This window comes from Maylandia zebra, linkage group LG19 (genome assembly GCF_041146795.1).
Source record: "Maylandia zebra isolate NMK-2024a linkage group LG19, Mzebra_GT3a, whole genome shotgun sequence".
NCBI lineage: Eukaryota > Metazoa > Chordata > Actinopteri > Cichliformes > Cichlidae > Maylandia > Maylandia zebra.
In genome coordinates, this window is record NC_135185.1 from 17,896,682 (window position 1) to 17,916,708 (window position 20,027).

A 20,027-nucleotide genomic window follows, 5' to 3' on the forward strand; every position below is an offset into this window, starting at 1 on the left:
CTGGATTGCATCATAGATAAGGAGGTGTGGGATGACATACAGCTGGCTCTCAATGCAACAAAATGAAAAGTTAAAACACTCAAGAAACCATTACTCCTTATAAAATGAATGTGTTTTCACTTCATGCTTCCACCTCCCACTTTGAATCAAGGCAAGCATCTCACTTTTCACGAGAAAAATTAAGAATCGCTAATAACAAGCTAACTTGAAGACCAACTGCAGGTAAACTGGAGATAACTTGTCACTGCACCCCCTGCTGGCCTTTTTTTGTCTCTGCACACTTTTACACTGGTGCCTTTTTCTCTTCCCTGTCCTCTCTCCTTTTCCTCTGTTCCCTTGGCAGATATCATTAGCACCTTGAGGCCAGATGAGAAGGCCGTCATGACTTATGTGTCGTGTTATTACCACGCATTCTCAGGCAAACAGAAGGTGAGAAATAAAACATAATAAAAAGTAAAAAAAAAATCACAAAATACCTGCTGTACTGGTTGGCAGTATTTTTTTTGTCTTAGTTCTCTGAAGCTTTTTAGCGTTTTTTTTTAGCTCATTGTTTGGGTTATACAGTTCCATGTTTCCATTCACTTACACCTCCCTCATAGCAATGTTCAAAAACCCTTACTGTACATCATTGGTCCAGCTTCAGACAGCAGACAGAAACAATAAGAGTTTACGTATTTAACATAATGGAGCATTCAGTAGCTAACAGGAAGTCTGTGGAGATGAAAAATAGAGCTAAAAGCAGGGTCTATGTTTTGAATTCGTATGTAAAGTGTCACGTTTCCTACTACAATAACATAAGTTTCTAAAGAGCATTTTCTCTTGTCCTGCAGTAAAGGCAGGGCACCCAGAGTTCTTCCTCTCTGCACAGCAAATCCTGATTATAGACTAGGTGGGAGTAGGATATCTGGTTGCTCTGACTTCATATTAAAACATTAAGCAATCCAAGAAACACACACATATTTGCATTGCTGACATCATTGCTATCTGAAAATTGAGTTTATGTGCCTCGAAGTGCTATCGCTTGATGCATTTTTATTGTGGGTGGCTCCACTGGGAGACTTGGCTTATTCAGAGCCTCCTTATCTCCTCTCTTTCAGCAGTATATTGATCCCTGATACAATGTACACCCCTGCAACTAGTCCCTGCACTCTCAGTGGAATATATTATTCCAAAGACATGCCAAATCCGCTAAAGATCTCCGCAGCGAGTAATAGAGACTTATCACACATGCAGGATATCCGCTAAGTCTCCTGTACTTAAAATCTTTTATTAGGATCCACTTCTTAATGGAGCTCTCCTGAGAAGCAGGAGTCCGGAAACTGCTGCTGGCTGGCACACAGTTTTACAGCTCTGGCGTAGATTTCAGAAACAATGGGTGGAGGAACAGTTACTCCTCCTCTCTTTAACACCTCCGATTTCACCCTTTAGGGCAGATATTTAGCAATAAACACTATGAGTTAGACATTCCTATGTTGGAACGCTCTGCACGTGGAAATCCTCACATTAACTCCACAAAGTTAAATAACAGTATTGTTTTTTAAGGAAGTGTAATTCCTGATAATCAGGTTACAATTCAGTCTCTGATCCAAAAATAGATTCTGTGCTACATGATTATGTTGTTATTCCTTTTTCTCCCTTGTTCAAAAAAGGTGGCAGCAAGGAGACACATGTGTATCACCTGTTTGCTACATGACAATGGAACATGAATATAAAAAACTATTAGTTATTTCTCTCATTGTGGAGGTTTCATTGAGCTTTGATGGAGTTTGTAGTTACACACATATTCCATCTTCTTTAAGGTCCAATTTTAAGTTACGGCCCCATTATTAACATTGGATCACATGGTCCATTTTTATTAGTGCATAGTCTGTGTGGCGAGGAGAGTGCCCAGAATTTTATCACAGTTTGTCGCTCTTCTGTGCTTTGTTTTAGCTTCTTTCAGCTCTTAGTTTTGCTGTCAGACATGCCAGTTTATTTCTTTTGTTTCTCAGTCAGTGTTGTCAAATGTTTAAAGTGAAAAGCTCAGTTAAACTTCACACTAGACAAAAGAACTCATTTATAGCTGCTAAAGAGACAGGAGGGAACGGGAGGGAAAATTGCAATCATGCTCAAAATCTGTTATTTGGTAGAAATTTGTGGTGTTTAATGAGTGTTTCTGCTGTCCCAAAGGGGCTAAAAATTAGTAATTGCAAGTTTAAGGGCTTGAATCAAAAAAGGAATGTCAAAAGAATCAAAGAACTATGATCTCTAGGTTTTAATGCGGGACCTATTATGATAAAATTTCCTTTAATTGTTCCATTAAAAATATTTGTTATATCAAGTCTTGGTGCGCCCCCTTAGTTTTTCCACTGTCTGAAACAAACCATCTCTTCGAGTTGACTTTCTTCTGACCTGAAGGTTTGAGCAGCAGGTCTGTGGGGCTTCTGCTGATCATACAGAAGAGACACAAAATAGGGCAGTGTCCACAGTGGCACCGCAGATAAATGGGAAGATGGTTTTCACCTTAATAATCCTTCCCTCTGGTCGCTGTGATGTCACAACAAAGTAATTCATGAAAGAGGTCCTGGCTGTCGAGCCTTTCATTAAACAGGCCCAGCATGCAAACATTTGCTCACAGAAGCACGACCTGCACATCATGGCTCTCCTTTTAAGGCAACTCCTGGTGGAACCCCCGGAGCATGTCTCTGACCGAGCCAAGTTTCCCCTGTGATCTCTTAACAAAAGAGGCTGGAAACAGTCCTCAGTGTGGGATGCCAGGCTGTGAACTATGAAATGGGGCAGGAGGGAGACTCGGGTTTAGCTTACTGAGACTGTGCACCCTCTAAAAGGACACTGCTGCAAGGCTGTGCTGCCTTTTCAATCAATACATTTACTTGTCAAGCACTTCAGAGGTATATTGCCAATGGTTTTGATTTGCTGCAGTCGCAGATGGAGTTTCTTGTTTTATTCTAAAAACTGTGTCTGGGTGTGCTGCATTTCTCAGCTAAAATCTGCTGCATATTTTCCAGACTTTATGCATGTCACTTCAGTTTCTGCTTGTATTTTCTTTCAGAATTCTTTTCTCTTTACAGCATTTTCATCTTACACACAACAGGTTACCTGACTACATATCGTCACAGTGACTTATTCATACATTGTGCATTCAGTATTAAAGACTGAGAGAGGTGTTATGTCAGAGATGAGCCCCTCTGTTCCCCCACTGGGCTTCACTCTACATTTCTCCAGTCAGAGCTCTCTTTATGTAGGTTGAGAGGCTAAAATAACACTATTTGCTGCTGCTATGCTATAAAAAGATAGTGTTGCAGAGAGAACGCTGCCCCTACACCTGATGGCAGGTACAGTTTAATGCATCATTGTTACAGCTCTCTGAGTTGTCACCGTTGTTCTCTAGAGTCGTGCCTGCTGGAAACAGGCTGGACTCTATTTAATCTTGGGGCATTTCATTGACATTCTCAGTACAGCACACACGTCCAGGCATCATTATACATTATAGGTATGGTAACATGCAGTGACTGTCCTGATTTTACTTCCCTGCAGAGCTGTTGCTGATGTATTGCTTCATTCCCTAAAAATGACTCATTTGGGAAATCTTGGAGTGCTTCTGTGTAGGCAGTATGGATGGATGGATGGATGGATGGATGGATGGATGGATGCAGTCAGATCAAATATATCACCTGTGGCACACTCACCAGTTAGATATGCAAGGAACATTAGAGATAGCTGCATAACACCAAGGCTCAAAATTTGCTCTGTCTCTCTCAGCTGTGGGTCTCACTCTGTTTCCCCCCCCTCGCTCCCGCCATTTAGGCAGAGACAGCGGCCAACAGGATCTGCAAGGTGCTGGCTGTCAACCAAGAGAATGAGCAGCTGATGGAGGACTATGAGAAGCTGGCCAGTGATGTGAGCACACCCCAGTTTTTATCCTTTAATTGCCCTGCAACTTCTCTACTCCCCCCCCCCCCCCCTTTCTGTTTTCCCCACCCTTACTGCACCACTCCTTCACCTCCTACCCCTGGGGGTGTTTGTGCTCTAAACAGGTATAAACATGGCAGATCAAGATAACCAGCGGCCAGACAAACAGGTTTTAGGCATAGAAGTGCACCAGATAAAATCAGATTTTTTGGTAGTCGGTCTGTTTTCTCTCTCATTTTATACCATTTGCTTATAAATGAGGTTTTTTGATGTAGCAGAGAATTAGACCAGATTGGTAAAGTACATGCTGCATGATAACATTATAGAGTTACCTTACAGTTATGTAAATTGTCACAGATTAAACAAACAGATATGAACTTAACGTGTTTATTTCATTCTATCCTTACGTATTTACCTACCACAGTACCAGTGGGCAGGTTCAGGCTAGCACTTTATGCCACTGAAGCTGAGACTTTTATCTCTCATGACAAAAGAAAGTATGTCTATTTCCCCAAATGATGAACAATTCCTTGAAAAAATCAGTGGATTTTTAAAAGTTAACTGTTTATTAAAAACTATTTTAAAAAGACTTATTTTTGGTGCATTCTTGTTGTAAAGTCAGGTTAAAATAAGTGAACTTTCAATACAAAAATATTTGTGTATATCTGATGCTGTGTTATAGATAATGGTAAAGAAAATGAGAGAAAACAAAAAGACACAAAACATACATTTCGTTGCAATCAGTTAGTAAAACGTAACTAGTCAACTAATTATCTCACCTTATATTCTTTCTTCACATGTCAATCACATCCAACACATCTCATCTTCTTCCTCTCTGACGATCATTACGCTCCATTTTCTGTGATTTGCATGGTTCTTCTTCCCCATTCATCTCCATGAACTCATTTTCCCTCCATCTGCCTCCTCATAATCTCATCTTTTACCACACACACATACATACATACACTTTTCCACACATTACACAACACCCCAGTTGTTGGAGTGGATCCGTCGCACCATCCCCTGGCTGGAGAACCGAATGCCGGAGAACACCATGCAGGCCATGCAGCAGAAGCTGGAGGACTTCAGAGATTATCGCCGCCTCCACAAGCCGCCCAAAGTGCAGGAAAAGTGCCAGTTGGAGATCAATTTCAACACCCTGCAGACCAAGCTGAGGCTCAGCAACAGGCCTGCGTTCATGCCCTCTGAGGGAAAGATGGTCTCGGTAAGTCAGGGCAGTTTCTGAAAGAACAAACTTGAAAAAGTTTGAGATGTCAGAAAACATTGTAACTTTTTTTACTCTAACAATTTTGCATTTTCTACTATTACATAATATGAATAATTACGCCGTGACAACAATTACATAAACATTTTACAATTTGTAAAGTCTCAAAACATCAGGAGGCATTTTTCCCATTATAACTGTGAAATAAATAGTATACGAACAAATCGAATAAGATTCCACCAACTGTAACTTCACTGTTTTCAATTCCCTTTTGGTTCAGTCTTAAAGCTTTCATTATTAACTGAAAAAGGCAATAAAGCCTCATCTGCAAAGCATTTATCAAAGCTCAAATACAGCCAGACAAAAGTAACAACTGCTTTTGAACTTCTAAATGGCTCAAACCAAGTTTCTAAAACCATTTTTGTGTAATTAAGGTGCTCAACATTTGCACATGCAAATTCCAAGCAATTTGAATGCATGTAAAACATTTAGCATTTTCAAACAGTGCAACAAATAGTACCTTAACATTTTACACTCAAGGTTTAGCAGTCTCAGCTCCACGTTGAGGACTGATCTAAACAGAATAAGTCGTCACTCCTTAAGTAGAATATATACAGTTGCTAAGTACAGACTTAAGACAGTGAGCCATAAAAGTAAATGTGAGGTTTAAGTAAAGTAATGTTATGTTGTGGATGTGTGTATTTGTAAAATAATATATGTAGTCGCAGAACATGAAAGCTGTTTTGTTTACTTGGATTTATAGCTCAGATTTTCATCCGTTGAAGTCACAGCCTGTTTTAGACTGTTTCTCCTTTGCCTCATGCAGGACATTAACAATGCATGGGGAAATCTAGAGGGAGCAGAGAAAGGCTACGAAGAATGGCTCCTCAACGAGATCCGCAGGCTGGAGAGACTCGACCACCTGGCAGAGAAGTTCAGGCAGAAAGCAGCCATCCACGAAGCCTGGACTGAAGGTATCTGCTGTTTTGAAAAAAGTGCACATATGAACATAACGAACCAGAGCGCTCCTGTGTTTAGTGCTGTGTGGCTGAGGTAAAGTAAAAATGCAGAAGTATAGGTGGGAGATATTTTAGCTTTAATGATATACTTTCTGTGTCTCCCCCTGAAGGTAAAGAGGACATGCTGCAGAAGCGGGACTATGAGACGGCCTCTCTGTCAGAGATTAAGGCTTTGCTGAAAAAACACGAGGCCTTTGAGAGTGACCTGGCGGCACACCAGGACCGCGTGGAGCAGATTGCAGCCATTGCACAGGAGTTAAAGTAAGAGAAGTGAACACCTTCTGTGGATCAATAAAAGGATGAAGTAGAGTTGGATAATTTGAGGGCTCCTGTGCATTTACAGCTTGCCTGTTTGCACAGTAAGAGCTGAGCCTACAACTAGGACATTCTGCTCATTCTCATTTCACGCCACATAAAACACAAAATCAACAAATCAAGATGACAGACAAACAGGAACAAAATTCTTATCTATGAAAGATGATTAATGTGAGTTAAAGCTGCTCTGCTGCAGATAACGAACCACTTGTGTTCCTGTCTCTTTTGTGCTCCAGTGAGCTGGACTACTATGACTCCCCCAGTGTTAACGCTCGCTGCCAGCGGATCTGCGACCAATGGGACGCTCTGGGAGGTCTGACCCAGAAACGCAGCGAGGCTCTGCAGGTAACATGGGACAAGCCCAAAGGGAATCGAAAGTAAACAACCTAGCAAAGAGTCACATTTCTGACTCGCTTTAAAGTGTTTTAAATTCCCCCTGTCCTTCTTTATGCCAGTGAGGGCAAAAATTTAGAGATGAAAGAGTTTTTCCTCACAGTGAGAAACTGTGACGACAATTTCAGAGTTTCTGCTGGCCTTGAAAAGCCTTTCAAGTTTAGAGACTTTATTTGTGAAGATATAACCCCCCAAATCCCTCTGAGCTCTGTGAATGCTCATGCAAAAAAAAAAAAGCCTCCACGAATTCTTAAATTTCACCCAAATAGACTTTGAAGGTCAATAAAAACCCTGTAAATTTATGTTTATCACATTTTTAATGCTCAACAGAGAACAGAGAAGCTCCTTGAAACCATCGACCAGCTGTACCTTGAGTTTGCCAAAAGAGCGGCTCCGTTCAACAACTGGATGGAGGGCGCAATGGAGGACCTGCAGGATACATTTATTGTCCACACCATTGAAGAGATCCAGGTGAGATGGGGAAAAATACATGCGACTTTAGGGAATAAATAGAATTGTCAGCCTTTAAACACACAGCAGGGGTTATGTAGCTGCGAAGTTAACGCAGGTATTTGTTCGTTTGGTGCTTCTTTACTTTCTTGATGAGCGTTGGCTAAGCAGCTATCATCTATGTCAAGTTAATGTGAAGAAGCAACATATTGCCTGCTACCATAACAGCATATTGCACCTTCTAGTGGTACATAATGGTAATAAATGAACATATGACCAAGTTGATATATCTTCAGCAAACTAAATAGATGCTTTGGATAAGTCATAATGGTTGTTACTTTACATTTCGCTGAGTACTTCTTATGATGTGAGACTACTAAAATCATAAATATGCTAAGATTTATGGTTTTATTTCATGACTACATTATTATATGGAAACAAATTCTCCAAAACTTTTGCTCCTAGCTAGTCCAACACCGTCTGTTTTAGAAAGATCAATCAAACTCTAAAATGACCGGCTCAATTGTGCAAAGTGTGCTTCTGTAAAGTTTTGGTGTACGATTTACCATTATCTAAATATTTAACGACTTGTCACACAAAAAACAAATTCCATTAATTTCAGTTCCATTCAGTATTCAGAGCCTTTGATCTGTGGGCTAGAACAGGGAAGGAAGCAACAGCAGAGTTCAACAGGAATGGGCTCTCTTTTGTCCTCACCCCCAACCAGCTGCAGCAGATTGCTGCCCTTCCTAAGCCTGGATCTGCCAGAGGGTTCTTCTCGTTAAAAAGGGAATTTTTCCTTCCCGCTGTCACCAAGTACTTGATCTGATTATTGGAGTTTTCTCTGTAATATTTCAGGGTCCTGAGGTGACTGCTGTTGTCATTTGGCACAATATAAATAAAACTGAATTGAATTGAATTTCAAGGTCAAATGACTCCAGGGGTCCGTTCTTCGTGCCTCGCTTACTACATCCAAGATCAAATCATCGTGCCAACTTTGAGCTCGCTATTCCGGTTCTCCGAACACACCTGTTGTTGACGATTAGTACAGCTGGATGAAGTAATGTGAGATCACTGGGTGGCTTAAAAGGGGCTATGCATCGATAGTAGAAACATTGATCGGCAACCCTTTGATTGGTCGGCGAAAATGTCGAAGGAGCGCGCTCAGTATTTTTTGGCAGCAGAGCAAGAACTCTTGATTGAGGGATTTCAGGAGTTTCAGAGTTTAATTAAAACGCAAGGGAACACTGCAAAGGCTGCAAAAGCAAGGAGAGAGGGCTGGCAGAAAGTTTCTGACAAATTAAACTTGTAAGTAATTTATTATATTATATTACATTATATCATATTATATTATATTACATTATATCCTCTTTCACATTAGAGCCACGACAGGACCCACTAGAACATGGGAACAAGTAAAAGTGAAATATAAGAATAGTCTACAGAATGGTAATATTTATCACTTATATTGCTTTTCGTCTCTTGGAAAGAGACCCTGGAATAATCTGTTTGTTTGTTTATAACAGCAACCAAGAAAAGGGCAGAGCAAAAAAAGACAGGTGGTGGTCCTGCACCCCCTCGTCAACAAGTTGGTTAAGTAAATAATACCCTCACGGGAAAATCGATATCTCTCTATGAGCACACTGTCGCGCTGAGCTAAAGGATCCTGTCTGTCCCGCAATATACGCTGAATTCTGAGGACTCTCCTTATCAATCTTGCACCTTCCGCAATGGGTGGCTCGCGTATACGGACAGGACATGGCTGCGACAGACTTCCCAAATCCACTTTCGCTTTTGTAGCCGTGGTCTCTCATCTTGATTACATGAAGTAATTTACAATTACTACTCTGAAATATGAATTAAATCTGTAATAATCAAATACATGAAATAGAATGATTAATAGTACATTTCCCTTTTTTTAGGAAATGACCTGTATGTATCTGTATGGAATCAATAAAAGAATCAAATACTGCATTATCTTTAGTTACATTGATAATATTTATTTATGGTAAAACAGTGGTAAAATATCGCTGTTGCTTTCGTATAAATGAAGCGGACATACCTGAGTGGCCGCGATCTAATCCTGTTTACATGAAGTAAACCTGCTCCCAAGCAGGTTTACGCTTACGGCTCTGTTGCTATGACAGCAAGTCCCGGATGGGCTTCGGAGAACCGAACAATCCAAGATCACGCGAAATCGTCAACAATCAAATCCAGCTAACTTACTTAGCGAGGTACGAAGAACGGACCCCTGGAGTATTCTAAGATCATATGAAAATTATGAACTGGACAACAAGCAGGGTGTTTTTGCTACTTAATGATTAAACCGCGATAACATGAGCTGACTGTTTGTTTTGAATTTCTCTCTATAGCTGCTTAGCACTGAAATTGCATTAGGGAGCCTATTGTTAACAGTTAAGCACTTCCAGGTTTGTTTGCACTATTGTGTGAGGTACTTCCTCTTTGCCACAAATCATATTTGATCTAACAGAGGAGAATTCCAGCCCAGTGATAGGATGGCTGTAACAGAAAGCTTTCATAAAATAAAGCACTGTCTGGGGCCTCTTTAAAACTGAATTTTTTTTAAATTAAAAACTCTCAGCAGGTGGATGTTGTTCTCTTCTGATGGGCTTTAGACTTAAATCTAACATTTATCAAACAGATTTGACACAGACACACAGACATGGATCTTCTCATCTCACTCACAGCAGGAATGCAATTAAACACAATATCAGAGTTTGACTTTGTCAGATTCTGGTATAAAACCATAAAAGCAGATGCAAGCAGACCTAAGCAAGTTTGTCTTAACTAATGAATCAATCAAGAGAACAAAAATGAAAATGCAGTTGTTTGAATCAACACTTCATCAGACTGAGGAAGCTTATATTACATGTTTGGTTTTGGCTGCTTCTTTTTAAAATAAATCTTTCTTAATATCTCTGCACAGTGTTATATAAGTTCCATATCACTACAGTTTTTAAGCAAAAAAAATTCAAACTCAAATTTTTTTTATATTTCATAATTCACAAAAAAGGCTAGTCAGAATCAGAAACTTTATTGTCATTGTCACGAGAACAACGAAATTAAGAATGGTCCCCGATCATTGCATCATCCCTAGCAATATCAAAATATAAATAAACCAATAAAATTCAATAAATAAAATAGATAGAATACTTAAAATACTAATAAGATGTAACAGTGAAACATTCACATACATTCCCACACATGTTTCAGAGTGGCGTGATGGACATTTTTTTTTGTAGTATTCAGATGTGTTATTGCAGTTGGATAACAATTGTGTTTGAGTCTATTAGTCCTTGCTCTGATTGCCCTGTACCGTCTGCCTGAGGGCAACAGTTCGAACAGGGAGTGGCCAGGATGTGAGGTGTCTTTTATGATGTTTTGGGCCTTTTTAAAACAGTGGGCATTGTGTAGAACTTCCAGTGTGGGGAGAGGGCAGCCAATGATCTTTTGGGCGGTGTTAATGATCCCTTGGAGTGCTTTCCTCTGAGCCCCTGTGCAGCTAGTGTACCAAATACATATGCAGTAAGTTAGAACACTCTCAATGGTGGCTCTGTAGAAGGACACCAGCAGTCTCTGTGTGATGTTATTCCTCCTGAGAATTCTCAGGAAGTACAGTCTCTGTTGGGCCTTTTTCAGCAGCTCGGAGGTGTTCACACTCCAGGAAAGGTTCTCCTCTATATTGACTCCCAGGAAGCGGAAGCTTGCCACCCTTTCTACACAGTCCCCATTTATGAATAGTGGTTGGATCTCTGCCTTTTTCCTTCTGAAGTCTATTATGAGTTCTTTGGTTTTTGAAGTGTTGAGGAGGAGGTTATTGGCCTTACACCATGACGTCAGCTGCTCCACCTCGTCTCTGTACGTAGACTCGTCTCCCTTGGAAATGAGCCCCACCACTGTGGTGTCGTCTGCAAATTTCACAAAGATGTTGCTGTGGTGGCGAGGAGTGCAGTCATGTGTGTAGAGAGAGTAGAGCAGTGGACTGAGCACACAGCCCTGGGGTGAGCCAGTGCTGAGACTCAGGGCTGAGGATGTGTGATGGCCAACTCTGACTCTCTGTCTACGGCCCGAGAGGAAGCTGTTGATCCACATGCAGGTGCTGTATGGAAGCCCCAGGTCTTGTAGCTTGGCCACCAGTTTGTGTGGAAGGATGGTGTTAAAAGCTGAGCAGTAATCCACGAAGAGCATCCGCACATAGCTACCATGCTCTTCCAGGTGTGTTAATGCAGCATGGAGTGCTGTGGCTACAGCGTCTTCCGTGGACCTGTTTGCTCTGTAGGCAAACTGGTGTGGATCCAGGCTGCGGGGCAGGGCTGCTGTGATGTGTCTGCGGACCAGCTTCTCAAAGCATTTCATTACCACTGGGGTGAGTGCCACCGGTCTGTAGTCATTCAGGCCGGTGATGTGGGGCTTCTTAGGCAAGGGGACTATGGTGGAGGACTTCAGGCAGAGTGGGACAGTCGCCTGTGCGAGGGATTTGTTGAAGATCCTGGTGAAGATCCCAGCCAGCTGTTCTGCACAATCCCTCAATATTCGACCTGGCACACCATCAGGACCCGCCGCCTTCCTCGGGTTAACAGCCTGCAGCATGCGCCTCACCTCGTGCTCTTCCAGGGTGAGGGTGGTGCTGCTATGGGTGGCGTGTTGCTGCTGTGGCTCCAATACCTCCGGTACCCTGGTCTCAAAGCGGGCGAAGAAGATATTCAGCTCCTCTGCCAGCTCCAGGTCACCGTCCGCAGCTCCGAGATTGATCTTATAGTTGGTTAGGTGCTGGATGCCTTGCCACACCTGCCGGCTGGCATTACTCTTCAGATGGTCCTCAATCCTCCTCCTATAGTCCCCCTTCGCCTCTCTGATGCCTCTCTTCAGGTTGGATCGGGCTGTGGTGTAGTAATCCCTGTTGCCAGACCTGAACGCAATGTTCCTCTCCTTCAGCAGCTGCCTGACCTCCCGGGTCATCCAGGGCTTTTGGTTGGGATAAGCCTGGATCCGTTTGACTGCTGTAACAGTGTCTATGCAGTGTTTTATATAGCAGAGAACACTGTCTGTGAACATTTCCAAGTCCTGATGTTCAAAGAAGTCGTCCTAATTGTTTGTCTACATTTTGTGTCTCAGGGATTAAGCACAGCCCACGAGCAGTTCAAAGCCACGCTACCAGAGGCTGACAAAGAGCGCTTGGCCATCCTGGGAATTCACAATGAGATTGCCAAAATTGTGCAGACCTATCACGTGAATATTGCCGGCACCAACCCCTATACTACCATCAACCCACAGGAGATTAATGCCAAATGGGACAAGGTAATATAATCAATAAACATGTAAAATGTTATGTTTTTTGTTTTCATTTGTTGGTGTTTTCATGTGTGGGTTTTTCCCCCCCCTTTTTTTTTTTTGTGCATGATGAGTGAAAATTTGGGGTCTAGTGCATTTTTTTTCCCCTTTCAGTTATCCATTCCCTTCTTAATCCAGATTTTTAAGTGATCTGGACTGTCCATACATCCAAACAAGAAAGAAAGAAAGAAAGAAAGCCTGTGAAGGAAATAAAAGCAAAAATGTACACGACAAAAACTTTGGATGAGGCATAACATAGTAAATAATAGAGGTCTTGGGAGAACAATTGGTAAAGAGAAAAACATCAGGGAAAGAAAAGCTTGTTTTGTGTCATGTTGGTTTTTATTACTTTTTAATATTTAATCAGTCAGAATACAAACCCACACTTTATTGCCTACAATTCTGCATAATAATTCAGAGATAATTAAATTTAGAACAAAAGACTGGGAGAAAAAGGCAGGCAACAAAAGAGACAACAAAGAAAATGTGAGCTCTTTAAAGTAACGTAAAATGAGTATGGCAGCTCCAGTCAAAGCAAATTCATGCTTTGGTAAGCTTTAGTGGCATAAGAGATTTATTTTTATATTCAGTAAGGGAATAAGAACTTGTGTTATGAAAAGAGTGAAGCGCTGAGAGAAGATCTTTTAAAAAAAAAAAAAAATGGGGGGGGGGAAAAAGAGTTTCTCCTTTCATTACAGGTTGCGTTGTTCCCATCTTTATTATAGCCACACGACTCAGTATTAACGCACTTGGGTGTTTCCATCAATCTCCCGGCTGCTGTAGGTCAGGCAGCTGGTGCCGCAGCGCGACCAGGCTTTGATTGAAGAGCACGCCCGGCAGCAGAACAACGAGCGTCTGCGCAGACAGTTTGCCAACCAGGCCAATGTCATCGGGCCTTGGATCCAAACCAAGATGGAGGTCAGTGTGAGCAGAAACCGCAGTCGGAGGAGCACGTTATAAGTTGAGAATGAGGCCAGAGTGATGGTTTGGTCTTTAGGTCTGAACTAGAGGTTATTAGTTTTTTTTCCTGTCACAGAATTTCATATTCAATTTCATATTAAATAATGATAAAATATATAAGACTTTAGTTTTGGCTTTTTGATAGTTGCTCTTATTTGGTGTTAAAATATTATTTGATAACACTTTGAAATGTGGGAGCTACTGTAGCCTTATATAAAGGAGACATTTTCGTGTTCTTGAAAGCTTGATCCAGGTGGTACTTACATAATGGTGACATATGTTATATTCAGTAAAATAGCAGAGATGCTGTCCTTTTAAAAATAAAAAATAAAAAAAATTGATGAACGAAAAGCTTCAAAGCCATTTTTGACTATTCTTGAATGGATTCATGTGTGCATGTCCTCCTCTCCGCTGTGACTCATTGTTCTCATTAAAAGGTGTCATAACCTTCTCTGTGTGCTTACACAGGAAATTGGCCGCATCTCAATCGAGATGCACGGCACCTTGGAGGACCAGCTGACGCACCTCCGCCAGTACGAGAAAAGCATCGTCAACTACAAGCCAAAGATCGACCAGCTGGAGGGAGACCACCAGCTCATTCAGGAAGCTCTCATCTTTGACAACAAGCACACTAACTACACCATGGAGGTAAACATTTCTTCTGGCGCCAACAAATATTCACATTACTGTTCCTAATTTCACTCCGGCTTTTTGACTCGTCTGTCTGACTTGTCTGTGTCCTGTGAATACTTTGGTTTTCTTGGTTTCCAAACACTACAGAACAATAGATGGCGGTATGTTTACATGCCCACAAGAAGGCCTTTAAGAATATGGAATTTTTGGCGGTTTACCATCTGGTCTTCAGTGTACAGTATCAACTTTCTGGCTCATGAGCCAAGTTTTGGGGAACTATCCCCGCCAAGAATAGCTTTTACAAGCCAAACTAATTTGTATTTTGTCTGCATAATTACAGACATATTTTCCAAACTTTTATGTAGGCATCTGTCCAGAATCAGCTACTGGGAAGCAACAAAAGCACCTCGTCTACTGTTTTTTAGTAAATGAAGGACATTCTTTTTTTCTTATGAGAGTAGATCTCTTCTTAATCTACTTTCTTGTTGTCTCACACAACAAATTACATGAAAATATTAAAACCAGCAATAAATTAACTAAAAGCTCATTGGTGTATTTCTGTGCCAGCGAGCTCTACTGTTGTCCAAAAATTAGAGAAGAAACACATCTGTTAGCCGTGATGTCGCCCTTTGTTTAAGGGTCAGTCCCGTATATACAGTCCTCTCCATACACCACAGGTGTCGAACTCCAGGCCTCGAGGACCGCTCTCCTGCTTGTTTTCCAACTAACCTGCCCTTGTAGCTTCTTATTGGCAAAGCACACCTGATCCAGGTAATCAGCTGCAGGTAGGGCAAGGATATCTCAAAAACAAGCAGGATGCTGGCCCTCGAGGACGGGAGTTTGACACCCCTGCCTTACACGCACTGATCTGCAGTTGAAACTAGTCCCCAGCAAGTAGAATATTGGCTCCTGTTGCAATGTTTGCCATCCTCGGCTGGTTTAGTAAACTATTTTGCATATTTGTTTGTGTTTTGACCATTTTCTAGCTGCACATATTTGAGCAGAATCTAATGGATTTGAACCCTGAGTACCACACGCTGTAAAATCAGTGCTGAGAGATGGTATAAACATGGTTTTGCTGTTTTTATGGGCTTTGTTGACATGAACATAGTTTGGAGGATGCTGTTTTATACACAGCTGAGTGAATTGTACTCAGTCTGGAGTGCGGTTGATAGACAGCCATCATTTTTCACTGTAATCTTTGTACCTGTTAGAGCAAAAGGGCAGACAAATAATAGAATGTGCATTATCAGCATTCAGATAGTTCTAACATTTTATTCTTCAAAAGTTCAATTTACAGTCTATATCTGACACATCTGCCTTGTACTGAGCTGCAATTTTCCTCTTCTCTTTACACAGGGCATAAAACAATCTACAAACCACCTCGGCTAAAGCTCAGCTAAAACCAGTCCCTCTGAAACTCTTCTTTAGCCCACCTTAACACTTCCTTCGTCTTCATCTTTCTCTCCCCTCCAGCACATCCGTGTGGGCTGGGAGCAGCTGCTCACCACCATCGCTCGTACCATCAACGAAATCGAGAACCAGATCTTGACACGAGACGCCAAGGGCATCAGCCAGGAGCAGCTTAACGAGTTCCGGGCTTCCTTCAACCACTTCGACAGGGTCAGTACTCGCACTGTGCAGGCACACTGGAGAGGTCCGGACATTTGCAGACAGCTTTAGTTTGTTTTAAACTTTTTTTGACATTTGGGAAATATGCTTTTAGGTTCCTTCACTAACAAATTTGATGCACCTCTCATGTTTGTCTGATAAATGTGAGACTAAACCAGCTAAACACAGAAGAAGAAAAACGGTTTTGCATGTTCAAGCAACCGACATCAGACACTAGCTGGTTAATTAGCATGCTGTACCTCATTTGCATTCAGCAAATGAGATGAAAAGGTTTCAAAGTGCAAGTTGCACAGTTTGACAAGGGTATTAACTCAGACTGTTTCCTGGCCAGGTCTTTGGGGTTTCTACACATACACACACCAATAGCAACAACCTCAAACCTCTTTGGGAAGTGCCAAAAATTCCTCTATGCAGGAAAAACTCTGAACTTCTGAGGTGCCCTTTTGTGAGCTTTATGAGCTCTAGGCTAACCATGTACTGCCTCTACTATTAGACAATGCATTTTTCCAAAATGTCAAACTATTCTTCTGCAGATTTAAGTAACACTGTGGCATGTGGAGTCACTCATTTTTCTGTATATTCAGACATCACCAGCAAAGCAAAGAAGATGAGGTGAGGCTGTATAACCTAACCGGTTTGAGATCATTTTTTTTTATCCTGTCATGCTGCCCGACGTGTGGCTAACAGCAATCCTTTAACCAGAAACTTGAAGAAAATGAGTGTGTAGAGTAGAGTTGTTTGTGGAACGCGTAAGGGTGCACCCAAGTGTTATGGCTGGGTTGAAAAGAGACTTACAGTTCAGTGACGCAACATTCATCTTTAAAAGCTTTCAGACATTTTTGGAAAAGTGGTAGTCTGGCAGAATGAGCCTCAAGGCTCAGCTGGATGCTTTTGTGATACGTGAAATTAAGATGGAACAGAAGAGGAATATTAAAGTTCACATTACAGGCTTTCCTTGCATAGCTGCCTCTGTAAAGCTCCTTCTCCTACCTCCAGAGCTTAGTGTTTACACTGGCGCAGACATGTCAGGAGCAGCATCAATTATGGATGAGATTTTATTTATCTCCACCATCCCACCCCCGCATATTACCATAAGTTCATGCCTTCATCCGGAGCCATCCTATTGTTAATCAATACCCGAGCTCAACAATCAGAGTCCACAGGAGCACAAATGTAGACCTCGTCCTGCTTTGGTTTACACATGTTTAGCTGAAAGCTCAGCTAAACACGAGTTGGTAGATGTGATGGGGACCTAAAGTGCTGCAATTATCTGCTTTTTAAATTCTACTGAGGATAAAAGCAAAAAGTATTTCCTGGTTGTCTCAGGATTCACATCTTTCTCTGAAGATTTTCTTTGTTCATGTTTAATGAACAGCTTTTCTGACATTGCTTGATTAGCCAGATATTAAGCCAGATTAGCCAATACTGAAAAAAATAACTGAATAATGATGGTGGTTACAGCTTCTCAAATGGGAATAGTTGAGGTTTACTTCATCTTCTCTCATATTAAACTGAAAATGTTTGTTTTCGAAACCCAAACTGACGCTCTTAAACCATCTGATTTTGTGATTTAAAAAAAAAAAAAAGACTTATGATTGTAACTGTTTTATGACGTGCTCACTCCAGTGTTTTGCTGTAAAAAGAAAGTTCTGCTTCTAAGAAGGATAACCATTGTGTTGCTAAGTACATGTGCCATCAATGATATCGATAACCTCTCCACAAGGTCCTGTAGTCTGCCTGCCACACTGCACATTAACGCCTCTGAATGCCTCGCCAAGCATGGCAGCACTGCTGCCACCGTGTGTTCACCTGCCAGATCCTAATGAATATGCACTGTGTTCTCTGTTTTCTATCTCTTGTGCATGGCCCTCTTCACCCCCTCACCTCTTTTTGCCCCCACCGTGCATGGTGCACTACGCCCTCCCCCCACCCACTTCTACTCCTTCCCCACCAACACCACCTCACCTGTCCTGCCCCCTTCCACCACCACTCCCTCACCTCACCACCACTGACACCCCTGTATGTGTTGCTGCATGGCCTGTGGCCCCGACGCCTCGCCTGGCACTGGCCTCCCACACCCCAGGACCACTCGGGCACTCTGGGCGCGGAGGAGTTCAAGGCCTGCCTGATCAGCCTGGGCTTCGATATCGCCAACGATGCACAGGTACTTAATTGTAACCACGCCCTTACGGTGAGAGGTTTAACTGGTTTCTTTTTTTGTTTTTCTTTGGCTTTTTCCCCCTTATACTTCAATCCCTCCCCTTCGATTCTATTCTTGCTTTTCTTCCTCCTCTCTACATGTCCCTCTGTGGTTTCCCCCTCACCTTGCAACATCCACATCGCGAATTGTGTGGATTTCTTCCTTAATTCTACTCTTTTTTTTTTTTTTTTTAACCTTTAATGCTTCACATGGCTATCCCTGCCCCTCCTTCTCTGTTTCTCTCTTTTCCGCCTGGTTTTGTTTTTCCCTCGCTGACATCTTGTAGAAGAGAACAGGAATCATGGACCCTGAAGACTTCAAAACCTGCCTTATCTCCATGGGTTACAACCTGGTAAAGCCATGTGCAGTTTTCAAGTATGACCATTTGTTTATGTGTTAGTAACAAGAAGCGGTAATGAGATTTTTTTTTTAACCTTAAATATGATCAAATACTGTGCTGTTGATGTTATTTTGGACTTGTCTAATTTTTTTTAAGTGCAATTCAATTTATTCTGAACTGCTTAAAATTTGCTTGTTTATTACATACTTGCACATTAACAGTAGGACAAATATATCACTGCATGCAGGGTGTTAGTCATTTGCTGTGCTTTGTGCATCGTCTCTCATACATCCTCTCTGTTACCACAGGGTGAAAACGAGTTCTCCCGCATCATGAGCATAGTGGACCCCAACAGAATGGGCCTCGTCACCTTCCAGGCATTCATCGACTTTATGTCCCGCGAAACAGCCGACACAGACACCGCCGACCAAGTCATGGCCTCCTTCAAAGTTCTGGCAGGGGATAAGGTAAAGTATTATATTAAACAACACACAGCCTATATATATTGGTAAAAATTAAACATAGATAATTCTGAAGCTTAATCCTTTAGAATTGCACTTAAAGTGGTCATAGTTAATAACTGAGCGCTAACAATGAATGGCATGACTACCATAAGTACACAGGAGATTATCTGCAATACATCTCAGCTCTGCAGAGCTTTTGACCATCATCGTTTGTTTTCCTGGCTTTTCTATTATCTTATGTTTGTCTAATTTTGTAACATCTCTTGTTTGTTTTTGTCATGCCTGTTAGAATTACATCCTAGCTGATGAGCTCCGCAGGGAGCTGCCCCCAGACCAGGCCGAGTACTGCATCGCTCGCATGGCCCCGTACACTGGCCCCGACGGTGTCCCCGGAGCCCTCGACTACATGTCGTTCTCCACCGCCCTGTATGGAGAGAGTGACCTCTGAACACTGTCAGTCGTCCTGGCGCGGGACCACCAGCCTACTCTAATCAACCGCCACGTCCTCCAAAATGCCCAGTCACCACCCTCCTGTTCATTTTTTTTTTTTTTTTTTTGGTATGTCTCTGGCCTTATCTTTTTGTCATTATCCTATGTCTCCTCCTGCTTTTCTCCCCCTCCACCTGTCCAGCCTCTCCACCGCTCCCTCACACTCTGTTTCCGTTGTATTTGCTTCCCACGCAATGCAGCAGCTCTCCAGGTTTACAAAGAGGGAGAGACAAAAAATATTTTTTCTGTTTTTATTTTCTTGTTGTCATTGTTTTTCTTCATGAAATGAATAAAGTTAACATATTTTATTATACTGAACAAAAAAGGTATTTTTCTTCACCTGATTGAAAATAAGAGACAACAATTGTAATAAAGAAAAAAATGCTATACTTTCTCTTCTAATTTTGTTTGCTCCAGGAATCATCAGTGGCATTTTTTTCCCCAAAGAGGGTTAAGTGGGGAGTTTGTGCCTGTAGTATATTTTCTTACATCTTTAAACTACCTGTATGACTCCTAAAATCCAAAGAAAAGCTGGTAGCCAGTATGTGTATATGCGTATATATATATATAGACATTTTTAGGCCATCTACTCATCGGAAGGTTGGTGTATTCCTGGCTGCTCCAGTCTGCATGCCAATGTACC

The 20,027-nt window shown here is 41.8% G+C and overlaps 1 protein-coding gene across 5 annotated transcripts in view; it reads left to right on the forward strand.

The window, feature by feature from the left end:
* Positions 1–19,773, forward strand: part of actn1 (actinin, alpha 1) — a 57,065-nt gene extending 37,292 nt beyond the window's left edge. The window contains exons 9-22 of one of the 5 annotated variants that reach the window (XM_012921482.4): positions 3,808–3,900; positions 4,907–5,137; positions 5,964–6,111; positions 6,267–6,417; positions 6,708–6,816; positions 7,195–7,335; positions 12,451–12,633; positions 13,450–13,584; positions 14,095–14,274; positions 15,736–15,882; positions 17,975–18,055; positions 18,378–18,443; positions 18,740–18,898; positions 19,185–19,773. In XM_012921482.4, the coding sequence (XP_012776936.1) occupies positions 3,808–3,900; positions 4,907–5,137; positions 5,964–6,111; positions 6,267–6,417; positions 6,708–6,816; positions 7,195–7,335; positions 12,451–12,633; positions 13,450–13,584; positions 14,095–14,274; positions 15,736–15,882; positions 17,975–18,055; positions 18,378–18,443; positions 18,740–18,898; positions 19,185–19,343 (1,983 nt within the window). In that variant the 3' untranslated portion in view covers positions 19,344–19,773. Of the gene's footprint in view, positions 1–343; positions 430–3,807; positions 3,901–4,906; positions 5,138–5,963; positions 6,112–6,266; positions 6,418–6,707; positions 6,817–7,194; positions 7,336–12,450; positions 12,634–13,449; positions 13,585–14,094; positions 14,275–15,735; positions 15,883–17,974; positions 18,056–18,377; positions 18,444–18,739; positions 18,899–19,184 lie in introns of all 5 variants that reach the window. The other 4 variants (XM_004539930.5, XM_076877560.1, XM_004539927.6 and 1 more) reach the window with 4 other exon arrangements.
* The last annotated feature ends 254 nt before the right edge of the window (positions 19,774–20,027 follow it).